Source organism: Microtus ochrogaster (genome assembly GCF_000317375.1).
Source record: "Microtus ochrogaster isolate Prairie Vole_2 chromosome 14 unlocalized genomic scaffold, MicOch1.0 chr14_random_2, whole genome shotgun sequence".
NCBI lineage: Eukaryota > Metazoa > Chordata > Mammalia > Rodentia > Cricetidae > Microtus > Microtus ochrogaster.
Window position 1 is genome coordinate 6,259,987 of NW_004949097.1, and position 25,517 is coordinate 6,285,503.

The window sequence follows — 25,517 nt, forward strand, 5'->3', positions numbered from 1 at the left end:
TCTGATCATTGCTGCTTTCTATCTCTTGCTTTCCACTCTTCCTGGTCTCATAGAAGGAACCTAAGTCTTCCATGTCCTAATCTGCTAGGGAAGTAAAAATGAAACCAGTTTAGCCAGATGGTGCTTCTGATCTCCCTTAGATCACCTACACTTTAGAAATTGAGTAAATACTGGGTTCCAGAGGAATTCTTCAGTTCCATCTACTCCCGTCTGTTTGTTGCCACAGCATTCCACCCAGGTGAAATCTTTCACAGTTAATCAGGAGTTTCCAAAGAAACAATGGTAGCCTTTTCCAAAGAGGCAAACGGCAGAAGACGTTATCTCCCTCTCCATGTACCAACACTCTTCTTGACGGAAGATTTATAGAGGGAATTATGCTGACAGAACACTTTTTCCACACAAATAGAGAGTAAAATGAATGCCATTTTCAGAAGACAAGGTTATGTTTTCATTAGATTCTAGGCTTATTGGATACCTATTGTTCAAAAAGCATTCAGTTTTATGGCCCTCTATGTGGTCATAGAATTTTTCTTGTGCCCGTCATCCTCTGAGTATTTGATTGTGCAACTCTTAACTACTGTGAGGATTGTAAACATAAGAAAGTCTAGATTTCAATTTATTCCAGTGAGTATATTTATAAAGCACTTCCTAGAGAATTATTGGAAGATGCTCATCTCGGGAGAGGTTGAAATACTATTCGTACTGTTTTCATTATTTCCCAAAGTTTGCTAATATGTAAATATTTTCAAGACCTCTGGTTTTTAGCCTGTACAGTATAACGAGTTTAGGAGCACAGTGAAAAGCCTTGATGGATGAGTGGCCATGGTCCTACTTAAGTTCAATCAATACATACTCCATTTTAAAGGAAATCATTATTCCTGTTTCTCCTTAATGCTGTCCGACAGGAAAGGAGCATGTGGCTCTCCCTATGGCTTCTCTGTTCACCCTTAGAAATTTAACCCATAACAGAGGTGCTTCTATTAGTTTAAACAGAATTTTATTTTTAAAGTTGTGTGTTTGTGTGTGTGTGTAGTAGTAGTAGTAGTAGTAGTAGTAGTAGTAGTAGTAGTAGTAGTAATGTGTGCATCCATGTTTTTGCATATGGGAGCATATTCATGTGTATACACATACATGTAAAAGATAAAAGTTGAAGTGGAATATCTTCATCTTCACTCTCCATTCTATATATTGAGAAATAGTCTTTTATAAAAATTATTGAGAATTTTTACATGAAATATGATTTTTATGCACTCCTTCTTTCTTCCTCTAACTCCCCCCCATTTCTTCCTATCTTTGGACCTAACATGGCTACTGTACTCATATACTTGAGTAGTTTGTAAACAGGGTGTTCCTACAAGCAATGTTTATTCGAGGCATAATCCAAACAGAGTGCCCCTCTTTTCTGGATCATGCAGAAGATGTGGTGAAGGCAGGCATTGGACTAATGAATGAAGATCATTACTTTCACAGAAAGGACCCGCACAACATCAAGCCAGCTAAAACTCAAGCACAAATGGATCATATGATATTCAGGCCCTACCCTGTAATGACAGTTGATCATGTCTGAGGGGGGGATGATGAATCATTGTATTTGAGGATGTGGCCACTGGTAGGATTCCCATGTTCCGATGGATGACTCCACATCCATGCATATATACAGGCACTAACCGAACCTCTTAAGTTAGAAAGTGGAGGTAGAGAAGTAAAAAAAGAGGGAGTCTCTTGCTTAATTCAGAGCTTTCATACTTGGGAGTCTGGCTACTGACTATGCCCTTTCCTGAAGGCTGGAATTTATTGGCATACCACCATGCCCTCCTGACATTTACAGAAATACTGGGTATCTGAACTCCAGTTCTCACCCTTTTTAGCAAACACTTTACCAAGGAACCTTTTCTTCAGCACTCTGAACAGATATTTTATCATATATTTGACATGTTTATTGAGGGAATTATATTTTGTTCATGGGAGACAGAAACAGATTTGCTATTTAAATGTGAATGTCCTCTTGTAAAATTTCATCACCCCTGCCCCCACCCCTGACATGTTGATGTGGGAGTGTCATATCAATCTGTTGATTCCATTGGTTAATTAATAAAGACACTGCTTGGCCTGATAGGTTAGAACATAGGTGGGTGGAGTAAACAGAACATAATTCTGGGAAGAAGGGAAGTTAGGCAGTTGCCATGCATCTCCTATCCAGGCAGATGCCATGCCACTCCTTTCTGGGGCAAATGCGATGAAGCAAGCCGCCAGGTCAGACATGCTGAATCTTTCCCAGTAAGACTGGTGCTACACAGATTACTAAATATGGGTTAGGCAAGATGTGAGAATTAGCCAATAAGAGGCTAGAACTATTTGAATAATGCTTCTAATGGGCCCAGCAGTGTTTAAAAGAATACAGTTCCCATGTAATTATTTTGGGGCATAAGCTAGCCAGGCAGCCAGGAGCCAGGTGGCAGGAATGCAGCCCGCAGCTCCTTCTACAACATGTGACAGTCAGTCTTCTCTTCTAGTGACCATGGGCTTCCATGATACCATCTCTCTACCACAGCTTTAGAAGAAAATCATTAAACTGCTTCTAACATATATAGAAACCTAACATATTCAGATTGATGAGAGCTAGGAAGAGTGAGCAGGAGCCACCTAGACAAGGCTTTTACAAAGATGGTTTGAGAGGAAGGAAGAAGTCCAAACAGTGCTGACAAACACTGTTGCCACCCACTTGGAGGTCCATGGTCTAAGTGTGCTTCATCCTGGGAAGCAAGGTTAGCATCCTTAATCTCTCTCCGTTATCATCCAGGATTGATAGAGATGGTGCCAGATGCCATAACGCTTGCCAAGATCCATCTCCACTCTGGGCTCATAGGACCACTGAAAGAAAACACCATCAAGAAGTGGTTCAGTCAGCACAACCACTTAAAGGAAGATTATGAAAAGGTTTGTTCTTCTGGAACTAATTTTAAGTAATGTACTTAAATCAGAATATGCCTTGGTCCATTGATATTGTGATTTATGGGAAAGTAAATTAAATCCACCTTGAGTTCTAATTTACTCACTTATCAGCTATGTGAGTAAGACCCAATTTTACTGGCATACTAACTAGATGAAAGTCTATCTGCCTTTTGTTTTCCTTCTGGGTGAAGCTGCTGGCTATGCATAAAGAATCTCTTCACTCAGATATCATGTTCTGTAGATGATGACTTCTGAAACTAAAACCTTCCAGTAGCTTCTACCTATTTGCACAAAATCTCCAATTATAAATAAACCCTATGTTAAATATTTTCTGTTATGCCCTGACTTTTCATCTACCATTGTTAAATGACTTGTAGAATGTAAGATAAATGATAGACATAGATTATAGATATGTGATTGATAAATAGACAGATACATAGATAACATATAAATATATTGGATAATAGGAAATAGAAATAATGATATGTAATAGGTCTATCTATACACAGGTGATCTATACTAGAAATAGATGGTAGATGATTTACAGATTTTTTTCTCTTTACTATTGTCATTCTGTGTCATTGTTTTTCAACTGACAGGCCTTGAGAAACTTTTTTTACTCTTGTGCTGGCTGGTGTGTGGTAACGTTCATCTTGGGAGTCTGTGACCGACATAATGACAATATCATGCTGACAAAGTCAGGCCACATGTTTCATATTGACTTTGGAAAATTCTTGGGTCATGCACAAACATTTGGCGGTATAAAAAGGTCAGTTCACAAGCACTTATTGCAATAATTAAGCAATGGTCTAAATAATATATAGTGTATAATGGCAGAGGAGCCCATCAAGTAACTTTTACAAAACCCCCAGGGTAATATAAATATGATTATAAGTCTAAGAAGATGGAAGGAAGGAATTTTTTCAGTAAATTATTAACGAAAGAGAGTTTCTTCAAGATGTTAAGAAACTATAATGGTCTTCTTCCGTGGGTTACTATATCTATTCCAAGTAATTGTTTCAATTATTTGTTTTTTTATTTTCTTACAAACTTTAGATGGGAAATTATACATGAGTTGATAGTCCTGATCCATCTGGTATATTGTAGGGGTTAATCACCAGGATTTTAGCATAGTACAATTAACTAGCTCTCCAAGCTGACTTAGCCTTGAAACACCCCTCAGATATTTAGTGAGGACTCAGGGTACTATGATTAAATGAATAAAAACGGTACAAACCCTGTTGTGATTGGAAGGCAAAGTGTCTCACATGGGCTCATGCATCCTTATCTTTGTATCTACCGCTGATGGCCCTGACTTAGAAGGTTCTGGGTACTTCGGGAGGTAGAGCCTGACTAAATTAAGGGTGTCACTTCAGGAGGGGGTAGCTTAAGGTTTTCTGGTCCCTCTCCATGGTGTCCTGTCTGCTCTCTACTCCCGACTCTAGAAGGATATAGCACAACCTTACACCCTAGCCACCATTTTTGAGCCTCTGTGATGAACTGTGTTCCTTCCTACTATATCTTAAAAGAAACACTCCCACATATTTTGTCAAGGTAATGAGAAAAGTAACCAAAAGCAGCATTAAACTAATAAATAATAACATGATGGAAGGAAATAAGAACTCCTCATGGGGAACACAAAGCAAGTAACTGGGATGAAAGGGGCTGGGCCAGGCATGCTGCTTTAAAGAAACTTTTCAGAGGAGAAGACAGAGCATAGTGTCAATGAGCAGCCTGTGGAGATGCATCACGGGAGACAAAGAAAATAGAATATTCCCCGGACCTGAGATTTCTGGAAACAGAATTCTCAGCCCTGTGCCAAAGCTGACCCTCAGCTGCTGTGAGTTTTCTGACTTCTGAGAGAACAAACACATCTCAGTGACCACTGTGAAGGATTTCATATCCTGTCCATAAACAAGTGCTCCCTTCTCATTGCTGTAATTGTGAGATTAAGAAGGATTGACACTAGCAGAATAAATCAAAGGGCATCAGAGCCCCGGCATTGCTTAAGGATTTGGGGACTATTTGCCCAATTACTGCAATGGAAATAACGAGGAATCTCCTAGCTTTTTAAAGCCAAATGGATTTTCCTTTGAAGTATTGCTTAATTATAATCTTTGTTTCTCAATTTTCTCTAACAAAATCATAAATAAAAATGATTATGAAATCATGGACCCACAATCAAATTTTCACTCAGTTCTCTGGTAATAATTACTATAAAGAAACTTCTTTGTGATGTAAGATAGACTATAGTAACAAACTCAGACTTGAATGTGATAAATTATTATTGGTAACTTTTTTTATAAAGCAGGATAAATTATGAAGAACTTCATTTGTAACCACAATTCCTCTTCTAACCTACTTCTCTTCAAAAATCTTATTTATTGTTATATTGCCAGTATATATGCACTTTTACTTTTCAATGCTAATCTTACACCAAATCATTGTCTGTCTTTTATCCATATTTTTATTGATTAAAATTGCTATTTGATAATCTCAAGCATGAATATAATCCATTTGGTTCTCTCTCTCTCTCTCTCTCTCTCTCTCTCTCTCTCTCTCTCTCCCTCTCTGTGTGTGTGTGTGTCTCTGTCTCTGTCTCTCTCTCTCTCTCTGTCTGTCTCTCTCTGTGTCTCTGTCTCTGTCTCTCTCTCTCTCTTTCTGTTTTATTCCTTCCACTCCTGTCATTCCTGCCCAGACCTCCCTATAGGTCCCTTACCCACCCACATTCGTGCCTTTTTGTTTTGTTTTGCAACCCATTAATCTTAACTGGATACTCTCTCTGTATGGCCACAGACTTGGACCTATTTACTGAAACCTCATTTGCTCAGTATCTGGTACAGCACTGAAGGCAACGGCTATCCCTTTTCTACAATCCATCAGTTGACAATAGTTCTCCGTGGAAGGTACCCTGGTTAGTTTTTGTTTTCAATGTGAAACGAACTAAAGTCACTTGAGAGAGAGGAACATCAGCTGAGGAAATGCCTCCATCATAATGGCCTGTGACTTGTCTATGAGACATTTTCTTGGTTGCTAATTGGTAAAGGAAGGCCCAACGTATTGTGGATGGTGCCAAACTGAACAGGTGGTCCTGGTTTTTGTTTGATGGTTTGTTGTTTGTGTGCCTGTGTGAGTGACTGTGTGTGTGTGTGTGTGTGTGTGTGTGTGTGTGTGTGTGTGTGTGTATTTTCTAAACATGAGTTGGAGGGAGCTAGTGAGCAGACTAGACGTCTTTTGTGGTTTTTTAATCAATTATGGCCTAGAATTTTAAACTAAAGTAAACTCTGTCCTGTCTAAGTAGCTTTTGGGCATAGTGTTTATCACAGCAACAGAAAAGCAAATTAGAATAGAGCAGTAGGGCCCCACTCGTGATGACTTCTGACAGGCACTAAGTCTAAGACACAGGTCTAGTGCAGCCAAATGTAACTACTGCAAGATCCTACTGTGAATGCCGTGTTCTGCCATGAAGATAGCTTTCCTTGTACTTCCCACCTCTTACATCCTCTCAGCTCACTCTTCAGTAACCTTCTCTGAGGCTTCCAAAGCGTCTCCTTTAGGGCTGAGCACCCAGTCAGCATTTATTCTCAGAATACTGAGTATCTATGAGGTTTTATTTTTAATTCACTATGGTTCATCGACTGCATGGGATGTTGAAAGGGCAGTAGAAGTGAGCTTAGAGCAGCAGATTTTAGGGCCCCTTACCTGTCCACATGAGGCACTAAAGGGGCAACAAAAGATTAAGTCTTCTTGTAGCTTTTTTTCTAAGTAATTTTAGTTATTTTTTCCACAAAAAAAATGTTATCCCCTGTTTTATTCAATAAAAACGGTTAGTATTCATCACTGTACATTGTTTTCATGTCTGTCATTTCTGTGTGTTTAGCAATCTACTTTTCATACTCCAGAAAGGCCTTGCTTGTGTCACTGACCATTCATTCCCATGGTAGGAACTTTGTAGGAAGCTGGTGTCTCTGTGTTAAAAATAAGTAACTACATAAAAAAAACCCATGTAATAAAATAATTTAAGAGGTTATATGAACACTGGTTAAGATCAGCTACTCGGAGGCTCTGAGGATAAGCTGTATGTATTTGTGTGTGTGTGTGTGTGTGTGTGTGTGTGTGTGTGTGTGTGTGTGTGTGTGTGATAGAGAGAGAGAGAATTTGTGTGTTTTATCCTAGTGCGATCACATACTTTACATATGATCTTCAGTCAATCTCATTTGTGTGCTTCAGTTTTCTCATCTATATTTTGAACTTTCTTTTAAAGATTAAATGATTATATATCAGAGGGTGGTATGTATTCCAGCAAGCCACCCCTAACCTATGGGGTAATTTTGGACACAAGCAGAGGTGAGATGGACCTGGCCCATGTCATGAGGGCTTGCCAGAGCCCATTCCCTGTAGTGTACTCCTCAACAACATCCCGGATGACAGCTCATTCCTGGCTAGAAATCAGCAATAATAAGGATATTTATTCCATGGAAATTGGCAAAAGTCATAAACTCACAAACTAATTCTCTTCAATTAGAAAATTCCATAGGTTTTCAGCTGTAAAAATGAGATGGCTGAGAAAAGAAAAGAGATGGAAGAGAGCGCAAGTTAAACCCTGACTACCCTGCCTTCCTGCCCTCCATGAGCCTCACCTGTCACCTCTGCTGTCCCCTTAACTTGTCTCAGGAGCAATGTGCTTCTCTCTGTCAGCCCTACTAGCCTTGATTCTAAATCTACTCTTTCAGGGAAGTCCATAAATATGCCTCTAGAGTAAGCATAGCATAGGAACTTCAGCTGAGCTGTGGCTGTAGCTCTGTGGTAGAATAGTAAGTACCACGTGGTAGAACAGAATAGGGAGTATAGCATGCATACAATTCCCAGCAGAGGAAAGTGAGGAGGAAGGAAATGATGAAGAGAAGAGGTAAAGAAGGAAGGAAGAGAGGAAGAAAGGAAAGAAGGAAGATGGGAGGGAAGAGAGGGATAGAAAAAGTAAGGAAAGAAGAGGGGGAAGGGAGGGAAAGGAGGAAGGGAGAGAAGGGAGGGAGGGAGGAAGAAAGGGAAAGAGGGAGGGAGGGAGAAGGAATAATGGGAGGGAGGGAGGGAGGGAGGGAGGGAGGGAGGGAGGGAGGGACGGAGGGACGGAGGGACGGAGGGACGGAGGGACGGAGGGACGGAGGGAGGAAGGGAGGGGAAAATGCCATACATCTTATACTGGGTGAACAACTCAGTTCTGAGCTTCGTAAGAAATACTAAGTCTATTTCTTGTAGACCACAACTACATGAGATACAAATGATTTCAGGAATAACTTGAGTTCATCTTTGACCTGCTTTTAAACCCTTTTACTTCCAGTGTCATGCTACAAGCATGACTTACACCCACACATTAGAGCACTGATGAACTTGTTTTCATATCCAGACTAAGTCTGTCCCAAGCAAGTATCAGAATTCTATGGAAATCATAGCTATGCACTTCCCTCATCTATGATTCAAAGGAAAAGCCCACTAATTTTGAGGATCCCATCAGCCTTCTAGCCATCGTTAAATCCTGGCTCAGTACAATTGCAGTTCATCGAAATATAGAGAAGACTTAACTGTTCTAAAATTGTTGTTGTCTTTTATCTATCTTCTTCTAAAAGGAGACAGGATGTACCTGAGTTTCCAGAGACCTTCTGACTCACTATGTAAAGTTACTAAATAGTTAACAATCAGGGGCTTGACGAGCACTAAAGACATGTGATGCTTGCACAAGGGTCTGAACAAGAGGGAAAATGTTTTGCATTTAAGAAATTACCGGTGAAACTCAACTCAGCTGATAATTGCTGAGAGCATGGAGATCTCATGGGGGTTCAGTGTTCATTCTGTAAAAGCATGCTCACATTGACACTGTGGTTATATTGCTAGTGTGTGGTTTCCCAAGCTACCTAATTACACAAGGTTCTCTCCTACTCAATGGAGACTCCAGATTTGCCTTCCCAATTAACTCATGGATATTAGATAAGAGACTTGTGTCCTTACTGCTGGGCAGCAAAATGTGCTTTCTGAATTGTAGGGCATTTGTGATATCAAGGAAAAGGTAAGCTTAAGCATCCCCAGTGCACCTCAGCCATTTGTGCCTGTGCTAACGATGCCATTTGTGATTAGGGGAGTGCATAGCTTACAGACATCTTGAAAACAGCACATCTTAGTGATGGAATGTGTTACTTCACAACCCAAATATTTCAATTTGACAAAAGTAATAAAAATAATCTTGATAATAGTATTGAAGTGTGTCTCATTACCAGGTTCTGAATTTCAGTTCATGTACCAAGTACATCATTCAGACACTCAAATATTTCACACTAGTGTCTCTGTGCTTCCGTTTACTGGCTCCTATCAGTCTCCCCACTGAAGGAAGTGATACTGTGGTGCCCATAGATTCCAGCAGACACATTTTATGGTCCAAAGTCCATGTCAGGCGCTGGTGTTTCCATTCCACTCTGCATCCCCCATCTCCATCACTGGTATTGAAGCCTGTAGCTCTCTTCCCGGTTTGCTGTGGCTTTGATACAGGCACAAAGCATGTGTTGTGTATTGGGGGCTGCACCATGGAGTGTGAGCTCATATTCTGTGAGAATAGTCAAAAATAACTTGAAAGCCTCATGCATACTTGACATGTGATAGTTTCCAGAATCGAGACAGAAATGCTGTTATTTTCTGTTTTTGCAAGTGAAGGCAGAGAATAGTTTTGGTTGTTCCAATGTGTGCAAGGGGGCCAGTCAACTGTATCAGAACCCCTGGATGTTGTCATGAAGCTTCCGTTTCTCCCCAACCTCAACACAGCTTCTTCTCCCCTGCTTGGGACAGGTGTAGTTTCCTTAGTTAGTGCCCTATGTTACACTTATCCCATATTTACAGTTTTGATATGTATATAATTCATACATTTAAAACATATAATAAAATGCCTTATAAGATGTTAAAACAGGGAAGGATGCCAAACCTAAGGCTACGTCTGGAAGTAACCAGGGTTGCTATCTTTGATATAAGCATATTCTTTTTTAGTGCTTAGCAAGCAGATCTCTACACCGTTTTTCACTTTTACCATAAAAATATTAAACAGGTGGAAATAACAAATCCTAGGATGAGTGACTTACTCATGTCTATTCTACAGATTTTAGTATGACCATAGACCCCCCCCCCAGGCTATTGAGAGGAAGCCTGTGATATTATCTAGATTATATGACTTACATTTGAGAAAGATGTTTCTGGAATTATTGTGCCTTAAATAATTCATGTTTGCATTCTTTAAAGGGGAAGCCTTTTAAACCAGGTACACCTTATGGCTGAATCTATATTTCAGTTCAAGGCACAAATGCATCATTGAAACATGGCATCTTAGTAGCATCTGGTAAGACACTTGGAGAAAAGAAGGCAGAGATCCTACATATTTGTTACCAGTTGTTCTCAATGGTAGTAGCTTATAAAGTTACAGAATTGCTGCCTAATTTGGTTATAAAGATCGGTGGGCTGCAGATACAGCTCGGTAAGGTAAAGACAGTTTTCCCACCAACGCTGATAACCTGAGCTTGATCCCTGGGATGGAATACACTCCTGTGAGAGCATGTGCATGCGCACGCACACATAGATAGATAGATAGATAGATAGATAGATAGATAGATAGATAGATAGATAGATAGATAGATAGATAGATAGATAGATAGATAGAGATAGGTAGGTGGATAGATAGATAGATAGATAGATAGATAGATAGATAGATAGATAGATAGATAAAGGGTTAGTAAATTTTGGAGATGGTTATTTGAGTAAGAAAGTTCACTATAAGTACAAAGACCTGAGATAAAATCCCTAGGACTCATATAAAAAAAATCTAAGCATGGTCATGTGTGTGGGTGTAACCCCAGCACTGTGAAGGACACTGGTAGGAATCTCTGGCCCTAACTGCCCTCCTCCTTTATTTTCAATGAGAGACACTCTGTCAAGAGAGTAAGATAGAGAACGTAAAGTAGAATACTCAATATCCTTTTCTAATCTACACATATGCATGACACATGCGTGCACATGCACACACACATAGAATATAATGGATATTTACACATATAACATAGGCACATGAGAGGTTGGATGTAGAAGGAAAGGGAAAAGGCCTATTTGTCTTCTGAGTAGCCATGTGGAGGTGGAGGTGAAGCACCTCAGAACTCAGTAGCCCTGCACTGTTAGAATGGAGCAAACAACACAGCCAGCACACTGCCTCCTCCTGTCTATCAGTGGTACTGCATTCCAGAGATTGTCTGGCTTTTCCACTCTACAACACATTTTGTGCTCACACCGCCAGTGCTCTCATTAGAAGACCAAGTATAGTCCATACTTTACTGAGAAAAAGCTATCCTGGCAGAGCCTGCTTTATCATGGAATGTAAACTTCCCACACTTACTTACATCAGCACTGAAACCTTTGCCTTCCTAAATGGTTTTTTTCAGAGCTATTTCCTCTCCTCTTTTGATGACCATTAGAGTCTCAGCAATCTTTTCAGATAAACTGAGTCTGGAAAGTTCAAACAACTTTGCCCCAGCACCACAAGTCTTCATGCTGCTCTGCTCAACTTCACTCCTCGAAAGGTTTCCTGTAAATACATATTCATTTTGTAAAGTTATCAATTGGGGTTTATTCTTTATTATTTAATAAAACCTGTACTGACTTCAGCACTACTCATTTTTCTTTGTTTATCAGAAGGTCTCCACTATGTCAGCTCTTCCACTGCCTTCTTCAAGGCACCTACATCTCAGAAAACCCTCCTTTGCTGCCTTCTGCAAAGCATTCTCAGTGTCTATCCAGAATGGCTTCTTTCTCCTGAAGCATCTGTAAATGGAGGTTTCTTTCCCATCCACCAGTTCCCTAATAAACACTCAGAGGATTATATTAATTATAAAAGTTTAGCCAATGACTCAGGCTTACTATTAACTAGCTCTTACAACTTAAATTAACCCACTTTTATTATTCAAAATTTTACAAGGCTCATGGCTTGTTACCTCACATCTTGCTTCCTCAGTGACTGCTGGCATTTTCCTGACTCTGCCTTCTTTCCTGCTGTCGTTCTGCTTGGATTTTCCACATTGCCTTATCTGCCTGGCTATTGTCCAAATCAGCTTCTTTATTAACCAATGGTAATTATATATATTCACACCATAAAGAAGGGCATCCCACATCAGCCATCAAATGTTTGCCTCTCCAAGATGCCCTCTTCTCTTGTTTCTCTACACTTTTCAAGATACTGTTATCATTTACACCCAGATAATACAATTGAGATGTTAACAACATCTCTTGAAATAGTTGTAGATTCATATGCAATTATAATAAGCAAGACAAAGAGGTCTTGTATATTATATTATCTGTTTTTCTTTACCAATGGTAAGATCTTGTAGAATTATAATTTACCACAATAAGGTATCAAAAGTGACAAAGTCAAGATACACAAATGATTCTGCCCATCACATCCCTTATGGAGCCCCTTCATGGATGCACCTGGCTACCTCTCATTCCCAATCCTACTTTATCCTTATCCCATGACAGTCTTCCATCTATTGTCCCTTTCTACAGTTTTGTGATGTCAAGAATGTTATATAAATGGAATCATCTTCAATGTACTATTTGAGGATTTGGTTGTTTTTTTTAACTGCAATATAATTATCTGGAGAATCAATGCAAGATGTTGTGCTTTCAAACTGTGCTTTTGATTGACAAATAACATTCTACAATCTGAGTGTGATGCAGTCTGTGGAGCCATTCATCTGTTGAAGGACATCTGGATCCTGAAGGTCTCTAACTCGTAGGACTAAATCTTCAGTGAACAATTCAAGTGTGGAATTCATGAACATAGGTCTGCATTTCTCTGAGACAAATGCTCATGGTTGTAAATGTTGGGTTATAGGGTGTTTGCATATTGTTGTTGATTTCAATAAGCTGATGACAAATAGTTTTTCAGAAAGGAAAATAGTGTATCAAAATGGGACGTTGGGCACACATTCTACCAGCAAGGCTTGAGCAATCCAGTTTCTCCACATCCTTGTCACTTTCTTCACTCATTCTGATAGGTGTCTTCTGCCATATCATTGTAGATTTAGTTTGCATGAAGGGAAGGCATGCTGAATATCTTTTCAGGTGTTTATTGATTGTCTTCATATCCTTAAACATAAAATTTCTTTTTATATCTTTTGTGTATTTTCTAGTTGTGGCATTTGATTTTTTAACTATTGAAATTTGAGAATACTTTTATATTCTTTATGCTAATTATTTGTTCTCCTTATCATTTTCAAGAATCATTTCCCAGATTTTAGATTTTTCTTTGCAATTTTCTGACACTGCTTTTCACCAATGTCACAAACACATCTAATTCCAGAAAGGATATGTCTGACCCTCAGTCCCAAAACCTCTCTTATTTTTATGACAGTTTTAACATGTTGTGTTTTATATTAATTTTTAGTTTGTTTTCCTTTTATATCAGAGGTTTACATCAAGGTACATGTGTGTCTCTGGATCCCAATTGTGTCCAAAGGCTACCTGCTGTCCTTTGAACTGTGTTCACCATATCATCAAGAAACAGTTGGCCATATTTGGGTAGTTTGTTTCAGTGTTGTATACTCTATTTCACTGACCAGCATGTGTAGCCTTTCAGTGGTGCTAACAGCACCCTGCTGTGAGGTAAGGGTGCCACCTTGCAGCCTGGTAAGATGTGGCATCTATGTGCACAGGTAGAACTGAAATCCCTATTTCCTCTAAAAATATTTGGCTGGAGAAGGTTGACTTTGTTTTAAAATATTCTGTTGTATTAGACTTTCCTTTTTCGTTCTTTGGCTAGGAAGAACAGGTTTTCCTGATTTTGTTTTGTTTGTCTTCTGTTGTCTGAATTCACTGATATTTCCATATCACTGACTTCTTTGGGTTCATATCTGAAATTTATGAGGCAAGAGGCACGCAGGAAGGTTGTAAACCTGTTGTTCCTTGACTTCTGACATCATTGGGTGCTGTGTCTGTCATTGTCAGGGACTCTAATGTGATAGTTGGGTAGCATAAGGAAAGACGGTCGTCAGACTCCCAGGAATTTGCCTCCAGCCTAGATCTTTTCTCTCACATCCTGAAACATGTGTTGTAATCTCGGTCATCCGCTTTGGTAAGTCTCACATGGATACAAATGTCCGTCGCTCGGAATAATGCTCTTCAGACTTCCTGCTACACAAGGAGGAGAACCTACTTGACATCACTGTTTCCTCCTGTCGCAAGCCATGACATCATCTTATTTATTCTTTTGGAACATGTTTTATGTCTTTCCAGTTCTCTGCATCTGTAAACCACAAACCCCATTCTAATATAAGCTGTTATCGTATGAGATCAAAACTTTCTACAAAAAGCTCATCTGATCTTTCCAAAGGCACCCTTCTTATCTCTTCATATTGCAGATAGAGCAATAGTTTCATAACATTATTGTTGTTACTTGGTGCATTTAAATTGCCTCTATAGCAGTGTTATTTTGTGGGGAGAAGAAATAAGACAGGTCTCACCTTTACAAGGCTTGTTGCAAACTTACTATGTAGCCAAGATGATCTCAGATTCCTGGTCCTCCCAACTCCACCTCTCCAGTTCTGAAACTACAGTTTGCTCCACCTTGCCCACATTTATGAAGAACTGGGAGTGGAATTCAAGGCATAGTGTTTAACAGGCAAATAGTCTATCAGCTAACCTATATCTCCAGACCCTAACACAATGATTTTGAAAGCTCCTTAACCTTACCTGGAGTTTTTACACATTCTATTACAGAGTCTAACAAATGCCTACTGGTTGTTTACTGTAGTGCTCTGATATTTGGGAGTACAAACCTCTAAGTTGAAGTCACCTAATGAGCAGCAACAGATCCTGAATGTCTGAGTCCTCATTGGAGCAACCACCGGTAAACCCTTCTAACAGTGATCTTAGTATACTAACAACTTTACACAGATTTATGTGTGTTGTACGGTTACATGGGGTCTGACACAAAAGTAACAGTAAATGTCAAATATGAATAACCTATCATTTCTTGTGTTGAATAAATTTATCTTCTTAATAATTACTATGTGCTTATAATATATTCTTACATTTCCAAGAATATCAGCATTTTTAGATCACCAAGCCACTCCTTACATCTGCTGGAAATCTAGAAAATAGTCTCAGCATTTTTGCTGAATGCTAGTTTAGGAGAAAGGCTAGTCCTATGTTTATACCAAAGTTAATTTTGGAAACAGAATGACAGAATCATAACGAGCTTACTCTGCGGTTTCCCCACATAAATGTTAAATTATCACCAGCTATTCGCTATGTGGCTATTCACTATATTTTATTTTATTTTCCATATGTACCAGCGCACCATAGATATACTGTTTCAGGTGTGAAGGCCATTAAAGGAAGGAGGAGTGCTTCATTCTCTCCTGAGAACCACATATTTCACTTCAACTTACTTTAAATCATAAGATTTTCAGCAAGAAATAGGGTATATCGAGGAAGATTTCTTTTAAAATCATTAATGTGTTATTTTATTTATGTTGTATGAACTTGTGTAAACATGTGTGTGCAGAACTCAGAGGACAAGTTGTGGGTTCTCTCCTTCCATCATGTGGTTATCAGGGATCTAATGCAGATCTCCAGGTTTGGTGGGAAGTGCCTCTATCCACTGAGCCACCTTGCCAGACTGAGAGGATTTATCACAAGGGAATTATCTTAATATTTATCACTGAATCAGCACAAGAAAAGGGAGAGTAAGTGGGAAGGAGAAAAGGAAGGTAAGAACACACACAGAGAGAAAGAAAGAGAGGAAGAGGAGGAAGGTGTGGGAAACAAAAACAGTCGAAAGGGTAGGAGGACAGAAACAAAAGCAGATATAGTTGGGACAAGCACTGATATAGCAACAAACCTAGAAAACAATTTATGCCCTGGATTTCCAATAACACAAAACTTCAGAGAGAGAGGCCTCAAGTCACTATGTCTGTGATCTAGGATTAGGTTCACTTTTGAGTCAGTTCATAAAGCACAGCACAGCAGAAGCTTGTGTATCACCCAGGGACCAGATGGAGCCCTTGTTGTAGCTAATACTTTCTTTCATTTGCAGAAGAGTTCTAGTGTAATTCTTATTTTTATAAAGTTTATTGAAAACAAGCAAAAAAATATAAATAGGGAGGCTTTCATTAGTTGGGCTCCCTAAACATTTCATCTGTGATATTTACACAGTGAAATCTGTTTCTTCAATATTATTCTTAGTTTACATTTTTCCCTAATGTGGATGCTTCGCTCAGCTACTTGAAATTCTGTGTGGGTTTTCTGCACCTGATTTACCATGGCAGTTGCCTTGCCGAGGAAGAAAGGGGTGTCATTTCATGAAGACAGAGACACGACAAGTTTCCAGGAGAGATCAGTTTGGCCAGCTGTTAGTTTTACCAGCTTTAAAAGAGAAAAGTACATCTGGCACACTAGAAATATTCAGGAATTTGTAAGATATTAGACTTTTCTAAAACTACTTTCAAAACTCTATTCACCGTATAAGACAGAAAAGAGCAAAAAAGAGTCTGTAGATTTGTTCCTGATTAAAGAACCTTGGGATATTTGTGGTAGTTTGAATGTAATTGGCCCCCACTTCCATAGGGACTGGTATTATTAGGGGGTGTGGCTTTCTTGGAGTGGGTATGACCTTGTTGGAAGAAGTGTGTCACTGTGGGAACAGGCTTTGAGGTGTTATACACTCAGGATACTGGCCAGTGTGTCAATCAACTTCCTGTTTCCTATGCTCAGGATACCAGTGTGACACTCAATCAACTTCCTGTTTCCTACGAGGTGTGGGACACTTGGCTATTGCTCCAGCGCCACGCCAGCCTGCATGCCACCATGCTCCCTGCCACGATAGACTGAACTGTAAGAGAGTCCCCTCAATTAAATATTTTCTGTTTAAGAGTTGCCGTGGTCATGGTATCTCCTCACAGCAATAGCAAACCCTAAGACAAGATTCTTAAAACTACTGAAACACCGGAGCATAAGGCACTTTTCTCTTGCTGTGAGGAAGTGCTACGGCCAAAAGCAACTTCAAGGATAGAAGGGTTTGCTTTGACTCCTGCTTCCTGTAGGACAGGATCTCTTGCAGTGGGAAAGGGGAAAGGCAGGGCTCGCTAGCAGAGCAGGAAGCTGGCTGGCCATATTTTCATATATCAATACAAAGCAGAAAAAGAGTAAAAAGTGGGGCGAGGCTATAATATCTCAAAGTCCAACCGTGGCATGCATTCCCTCCAGCAGGACTACACTTCCTAAAGGTCTCATGGCATCCCCAAATAGCACCACCAACTGGGGAACGCATATGTCCATCATGAGTCTAAGAGGCACATTCAGTCTTTAAAGCACCGCAATTAGCGAGAGTGAAAACTAAGAACGTATAAGATCTGTCAAATGTCTAACAAAAGAAAAGATCAATGTAAGGACCCACGTAGTCAAGCAGTTTATAGTGATTAAATTAAATCCTAAACTAAAAAGCAGGAGATGTTGGCATTTTTGAGTGTGAAGACAGAGGGAGGCTTAGCTGTGACAGGATTCCACTCTGCAAACACTCTTGGCTGTTTGAAGACTTACAATAATATCCAGCGGCGATATCTAAAGTGTACCAAGAGCTTTCTATGTGGCAGTAAGTGCTTTTCTGTCATTTAAGCTATGTGATCCTCTCAGTAATGTCAATAATCAAGTGTCCCCATCCCAGTTGGTAAAGAAAGAAATCCAGGAATGGAGACAGTAACTCCCTCATCTAAGGCAAGAGCAGTGATGCTCAAAACCCACACTTGAGATGTGGATCCTGGGGCATGCAGCCTGGGCTCTGTGCATGGAGCCTCCTCCAGCCATAGCAACTCAAAATGCACAGCACTCTCCATGAACCAGGTACTTAAATGTTTCCCACATTGGGCCTCTTAGAAAGTCTAACAGCTGAGTATTTGGTATCCAATTTAAACTCTAGAAAATGAAGTCACAGAAAGTTCAAGATTAGAACCTGTGCTTTTATCTTGTGTTTCCATCATCTCTTCTCCCAACTTTGCTGAAATTTGGACCCATAAAGTGCCTCATAGCAAAATTTACTGATCATGGTTTAAGAAGTTAGAATAGAGACTTGAGAAGTTTTGCTCAGTGTGGGTGTTCAATACATTTTATTGAATAAGTTATTGGTTGAAGAAAGGCAAAACAAGTCGAGTGTCAGTTTTTGTTATTCTGATCTCTTGAAGGTCAGCATGTATTATAAAAATAAAATACAAAAACTTTATTGTTCTATTTTGAGACAGGATCTCTCCCCTCTGAGACCAGGCTAGCCAAGAACTAAACATGTTGCCTAGGCTGTCCTTAAACTCATAGTCTGTTTTAGCCTCTGGAGCACTGGGATTCACGGTATGAACCACAGCACCAGGCTTTAAAGTTACACTTTAGAACAACCACAGCCAAACACTGTTTTAGAAAATGCTTTGTCTGGAGCCAGAGTTCACTGTCTCAGATGTGCTTGCAAAATTTTTCATTTGAGTTCTCATACTTCAGAAAGGTCTACTTAAGTCATATCGGTGGGATTTCCAGCTCGACTATGTTTTCATTAAAACATAACAGCACAGGACACTGTTCTTTTCTAAGGAGACCCTGAACACCCTCTCAGTTTCTTCCGTTGTAACTTGGTGCAGCCTTACTTGAACCCGGACAATCACATTTAAAACGCATTTCATTCTGCTTTTCCCACAACTATGACCCCTCTAGAGGCTGTTAAAGACTGTAAAGACTAGATGGTGTAAAATCCTCCTCATTAGTATAACTGCTGAGACCTCATCAGATAAAGAGACCTCTGCCCCTCTCCCTGCTTCTCTTACAGATGCTAACACTTCATCTCAGAATAATCATGTCTCAGATCACAGTTTAGGAAATGTGACTTGCTTTTCCACTCGTGGACTACAGGGGGCAGTATGACTTGTGTGAGAACATGGTCTGCAATGTGCTGTATGCTCAGTGTTCTTACTGAGTCATGGGTGAAGTGAATTATGGCTATCTTTTTTAAAAACAACTTTCTGTTTGCGAAGCATATGACAGTAAATTGGTTACATCTGTTGTTCTTGTTGCTTCATAAATTATCTTTTGAAAGAATTTGTTATTATAACATCTTAACTTTTATCCAAACTCTCATCCTAAGGAGTCTGCCTTCCAATTAAAGGAAGATGGCTTTTAGGGCATTGTCATGCCGAACTTAAGTTCTGTTTTATCATCTCGAAATGCATCAGTAAATATGCTCTTGGTAACAAATTTCCACTGATCCACAGTGACCCACACTGGAGAGAGAGAGAGAGAGAGAGAGAGAGAGAGAGAGAGAGAGAGAGAGAAATGCACTGTGGTAACTTCCTTCGATAGCCCTAAAAACCACGTCTTCTCCTCATGACCGCTATTGTTTTTTATTTATAGGGACCGAGCCCCTTTCATTTTTACTTCAGAGATGGAGTATTTTATTACTGAGGGTGGAAAAAATACACAGCATTTTCAAGACTTTGTGGAGCTTTGCTGCAGAGCTTATAACATTGTCAGGAAACACAGCCAGCTGATCCTGAGCCTTCTGGAAATGGTAAGTCCCTTGGAGAAATAACAACAGTCCCGAGCTTCATTCGTGTCTCCTCCAGTGATCCATTTCTCCTAATGGCTTGGACTTCCCCCAAAGAGCTTTTAAAACAGAAAGGAGTGAGCAACAGAACATGCTTCTTGACAATTTAATGTTAGTTCAGGGTTGCCATCTCTGACACTGCCATCATAGCATGCATTCAGGGGAATTCCTGGGTAGTGTTGACTGAAGTTCAAGGAAAGTCATTTTTGAAATAACATCTTTGATTGCATTGTCCCCTTTCAAAAAGCTACTACAAAAATATGTGATTAACATATAATGTCAACTTCATGATGATCTGCTTTTGAACACTTAACCACTATTCAGATTAAGAAATGAAGAGTCAAGAATACAAACTCTGGGGTTGGAGAGATGTCACAGCAATTTAAAATCACAAACTTCTCTTGCATAGAACCCGAGTTCAGTTCTTAGCACACTCATTGGGTGGCTCCCACATGCCTGTACCTCTAGCTCCAGGGATCTGATGCACTCTTCTGCAGCCAACAGTCACCTGCATGCCAATAGGCACACAACTACATACAGATACATACATATGCATTTAATTCAGAGCAAAATAAGTCTAAAAGTGTGACTGATTAATTAGTGATTGGACTGTAGGCTGATGCATTTAGTGGCATATATCAGGTCTACTAAGCTGTGATCCTATCTTCACTGGGTCACAGAGAACTCCATGTTTCATACCAGAGCCCACTGCAAAGAGATGAGGAATAGTCACTGTAGAAGGAGCTGTGGGCCTGCTTTACATCCCGCCCAGGTCCCGCACGGCTAGCTTTGCCCCAGAAATAACAACACACAAATTGTATTCTTTTAATCACTGCCTGGCCTATTATATCTAGCCTCTTCTTGGCTAACTCTCACATCTTGACTAACCCATTTCTAATCATCTGTGTATCACCATGAGTGGTGGCTTACCCGGAAAGATTCAGCATGTCTGACCTTGCAGCTGGGTCCATGGCGTCTGGCCCAGAGAGGAGAGGCGTGGTGTCTCGGGTTGGAGAATCATGGCAACTAACTCACTTCCCTTCTTCCCAGCATTCTGTTCTGTCTACTCCACCCACCTAAGGGCTGGCATATCAAATGGGCTAAGGCAGTTTCTTTATTAACCAATGAAATCAACAGATTAACATATGACCTTTCCACATCAAGTCACATAGTAAAAGAGAAGAAGAACCCAATAGAAATATTTTTTGGAGAAAGATGTGGTGATTTCTTTGAGAGCATATATCCAAGGGAATCTGCTGTTGGAGAATAGCATACCACTTGTCCATCAATGTGTGATTTGGAGTCAGTAAAACACAACAGCCTTGGAGCTTTCAATTTTGCGAATAGTTATTAAGGAGACAAAATTAGTGTTTAGAGATTTTGAATGCGAGCTTGAAACTTTAATGGTTATATTCTTTGGATGTACTTATACTTAACCCTAAATATGGTTTCCTTATTAAATGATGATAATAGCTCTTACAGAATTAATAAATACATGACCTAGTAATGAATGCATCATATGGACCAGACATTATTCTAAGATATCCATAGATTAATTTTTATAGCTCTAGTTCATAATTAACATAAAGAACTAATGATAGTCTGCCATATAGTAGAGTTTAGTTAATTAATTCAATAATATGAGATCATGGTTAATTTAATTTAAATACTGTCAGGCTAGGGATAAATTTCAGTAGGGAAAGTGACGACCTAGCACTGCAGACAGTTGGGTGTGAGGGAACACATACATAATCCCAGAATCCCAAACAGAGAGGGAGGGGCAGGAGGACCAGAAGTTCAAGGTCATCTTCTGTCACAAAGCAAGCTCGAGGATAATTTGGACCGGATGAAATACTGACTCAAAGTTCAATCAATCAATCAATTAAAAGGTTATTGTCCAATACAGGGTCATACACACATGTGAAGAATTTAAATTTGTATTATTATTGGATAAAGCTGAAGATTCAGTTTCTCAACTTCACTAGTTACTTTTCCACAATTCAGATTTCTTTAATGTGTCCTTCTGTTCTGTTTTTTATTTTTTGTTTGTTTGTCTTTTTTTTTCCTTTACTGGGAATTAAACACCAGGCCTCAGGATCATCTCCAAGTTAACTTTCCAACTTCAACCAGTGATTCTTATTTGTTGGTCTGTGTTCTAGATCGAAATTATGTTAGTCTCTACTGCTTGTATAGCTGATTCCATGATACAGAGAAAACTTTATGCATACTAAATCCTCAAAATTGCCTTTATTTATATAATAGATATCCAGGCACTATCAATTCTAATGTCCTATTAACCTCAGGTATGATCTAGTTGGAGTTTCCAAAGATCTTAATCATGAATCTATGAGCTCTCAAGGACCTACTATGTGTCAGGGACTGTAAATGATAAGCTAACATATAAAACCCAGAGTCTTAAATTTTTCAGTTGAATAGTAATGATAAAATTTGCATATATAACAGGTGCCCAGTGTTTATAAGTGATAATGATGCTATAGAAACTACAGAAAAGGAGGAGTTCCCTTTCCAATGACTGCCTTAACCAGACGCAGATGTTCAGAGCAAGAGCCCATAAGCAGAGTTTTATTGATCTGTTTCTCCAGTGACATTAAATTATGCTGGATGACAATTAAGCGTGATAGGCTAATATGATTGCAGATCATCTCAGTGAAGAGGAACATCTTGTTGAGACTTTCTTTGTTTAATTAAACTTTCTGCATTCCTTTAAAAATACTCATCAACAGCCTGGTCTACAGAGCTAGTTCCAGGACAGGCTCCAAAGCCACAGAGAAACCCTGTCTCGAAAAACCAAAAAAAAAAAAAATACTCATCAAGGTAATTAATCATTAAATAACTTAAATGTTAGGCCAGGCTTGGTTGTAAACCATTTTTGGGTGGGCTACTTAGTCTAGGGGTTGTAACCCACCCTGCAGTTCAGTTATTCCAGGGTCCCAGAGAGGCACTATCTGGAAGATATGAGCTAGGAGACAAGAAGGAGGCTAAGCTGGGGTTCCTGTCAAAGCCTCCGTTTATTAGAGATGGGGTACAGCTTATATAGGGTAAGGAGTTGGGGGGTGGGCACAGGAGCCTGGGCTCTTGCCGCGTGGTTCATGTTGGTCACATGGTCCAGGAGGTTACCTTCGGTCAGGTCACCTAGGCCAGGAAGTCACGAGTTGACACACCTAGTTCTCTAGATAGTTTGGAATGTGGGGTGGGTTCCGCTAACAGATAGCTCTCCATTAACAGCCAATTTGGGTGTGGGGTAGGCTCTGTCAATAGAACGATTCTTAACACAATTAGGGATGTGGGTTCTCTGCAGACTCCCCAGGGTGATGGTTCCTGCAATGATTTTAGGAGGAAATTGGCTCCTGACACTTGGTGGTTTGCGCCTGTAATTCTAGTAGTCAGAAGGCTGAGGCAGAAAAATTACAGCTCCAAGGCTATCTTGTCTCTAACCACAAAAGCAAAAATGTAATATATTTAATTCAAAGGAAATAAAGGGGCTGGAGAGATTGCTCAGTAGTTAAGAGTGCTTGCAAAGGCATTCAGTTCCCAGCACCTGCATCCAGCAGCAATTTATCAAGATCTGTGAATCCAGTTCTGAGGAATCTAGTGCCTCTTCTGGCCTCCATGAGTACTCACCCACAAATGTGCCTCACACACGCACACACACACTACATTTTAAAATTCAACATATAGTGCTTTAATCCTGTTTTGAAATAATTTCTCACATAAATAATGAGTCTCACCTGCCTGAGATTTAGTTGAATCTGTCTTGACTTTTAGGATAAGGGTGATACATTAGCAGTTGAGTTCGCTCATGCGTGCTAAGTAATAATCTTAGATTTAGACTCTTACAGAAACAGAAATAAGAATCAAAGGCAATGCAGACTACTTAATCCCACAGATAAATCCGCACACAACTGCAGTTCTTTCCGTTTCTGGTCACATACTTCCCAGCTCCCCTGCTTTACTCCAGTGTGCATCATACAGGACTCTTTAGATAAAGTCTTCAGTGACTATTTCAGGACCACACACTCTCTAACTAAAGCTTCCTTTAAAAATTAAAACAAAGCTTAAGTTCATGAAAACTTGCTTTCTACATACATATTTAATATGACTTTCTTCCTCCATATTGACTCTTCTGTTGACATATTGAAGCACGGTTCAGTGCACTACACCATGACCCAGTTACAAGCTGAGAAATGCTTGGCACAGGTCATTGAGGCTGGGTTCTGTGAATGATGGATATCCAGGATCACGAGGCACGGACGTTCAGTGGGTTCAATGTGGAGTTAATAACCCATCCTCGGCAGAAAGCATCTTGTTGCCAGATATCTGCAGTGCTTTTGTTTTCTCATGAGGAAAGCAAGGAAAATTTAATCTATGTAATTCCCATCTCGCTTAAAAGCAACATCTGTAGGAAACCCAAGTGTGTTGCTGGCTGAGTTCACTAGCATAAAAGCCTGTATTTCGTCAGCTTTTCTCCCATTAAAGAAAATCAATATCAACTATTATGGAAGACTCTCAAAGAACACAGGGACCATTCAACCAGTTTCAAATGTTTATCACTCCCATTATTATATCAGATATTTCTCAGTGGAAATCTTTCTAGAAGGTAGGGAAGAGGCACTGCTTCCCTGAGCAAAGTTACCAAAATAGAGCAGAGCAGACTTAGTAGAATAGAAAAAAAAAGTGCTGGCCTTAAAGATGAATGACTCATCCATCCAGTGTTTGCATCTGTTCATACCTACCTGTTACAGCTGCCCTCTCCTTCCCCACTGCCACAGATATCCACTTCACCTGTGCACTCCAGACAAAACCTGTGAACAGACATAGTTCAATAGGACGAGCTACGGAGCCCTCCATATTCTCCGGTATTACCATATTCAAAGAACCTCTGCAAGGAATGGGAAAAACAAAGTGTGGATAAGAGACTTGTTACCATCAGTCAGTCACATGATGTAGAGTTGGATTCATCTGGTTTGTCAGAGTCTAAATGTGTCATCTTGTATAGATAGATGATTAGACCGAGATGAATAGACAGACAGACAGACAGACAGACAGACAGACAGACAGACAGATTATGGGCAGAGGAGAGAGTAAGTATACTATATATCCCCATAGAAAGTATTTGATAGAGTCCTGACTAAGCTATTGTGATTCAGAGAAATGAGAATGAAATTCAGACTCCACAGAAGTCTTTTCATAGCAAGTGGATGATCCTGCAGTAGTTAAAAAGAGAATCCTCCTCAGTTAGTTCACAGAAGTCTCTGGAGTTCCTGGTACTGGAGATAGGATTAAAAGCTAATCTAGATTCCACTTGCCAAGGGAAATATTTCTCTGGGGCAGATTTTTATGTTTAGTAGTCAATATTAAATTTGCAAGTAGTGGAGTTTTAAAGCCTAATAACACTCAGTGTTTTTCTAATCACTTATTCACCCATCCATGTAGTCATGATCCATCAGATATTCATTAGATACCAATTACATATATAGTGCCATGCTAAACAACATAAGCAGTCTCAACATTGAGTAAAGGTCTACTTTCCCTTCTCAAAGAACTTCTAATCTGACATGAACAAAACACAATCAGAACTGGAAGATGGTACTTTAAAAGAGGTTGTAAGCAGAGACAGCTCTTTCATTCCCAGCCACCCAGATCCAAATAATCACACAGAAAATATATTAAATACAACACTGCTTGACTGATGATGACTCATGCATATTTCTAGTTAGCTCTTACATCTTAAATTAACCAATATCTATTATTCTGTATATCACCACGAGGGTAAGTTTCTGGCGTTAGATCGTCTTTCTACTTCAAATCTACATGGTGTCTCCTTGACTCTGCCTTCTCTTTCTCTCTCTCTCTCTCATATATATATATATATATATATATATATATATAT

The 25,517-nt window shown here is 39.6% G+C and overlaps 1 protein-coding gene across 1 annotated transcript in view; it reads left to right on the forward strand.

The window, feature by feature from the left end:
* Positions 1–25,517, forward strand: part of Pik3c2g (phosphatidylinositol-4-phosphate 3-kinase catalytic subunit type 2 gamma) — a 361,584-nt gene that overhangs the window by 247,342 nt on the left and 88,725 nt on the right. Inside the window, exons 24-26 of the mRNA XM_005364544.1 lie at positions 2,801–2,937; positions 3,552–3,721; positions 19,414–19,570. Coding sequence (XP_005364601.1) covers positions 2,801–2,937; positions 3,552–3,721; positions 19,414–19,570 — 464 coding nt within the window. The remainder of the gene's footprint in view (positions 1–2,800; positions 2,938–3,551; positions 3,722–19,413; positions 19,571–25,517) is intronic.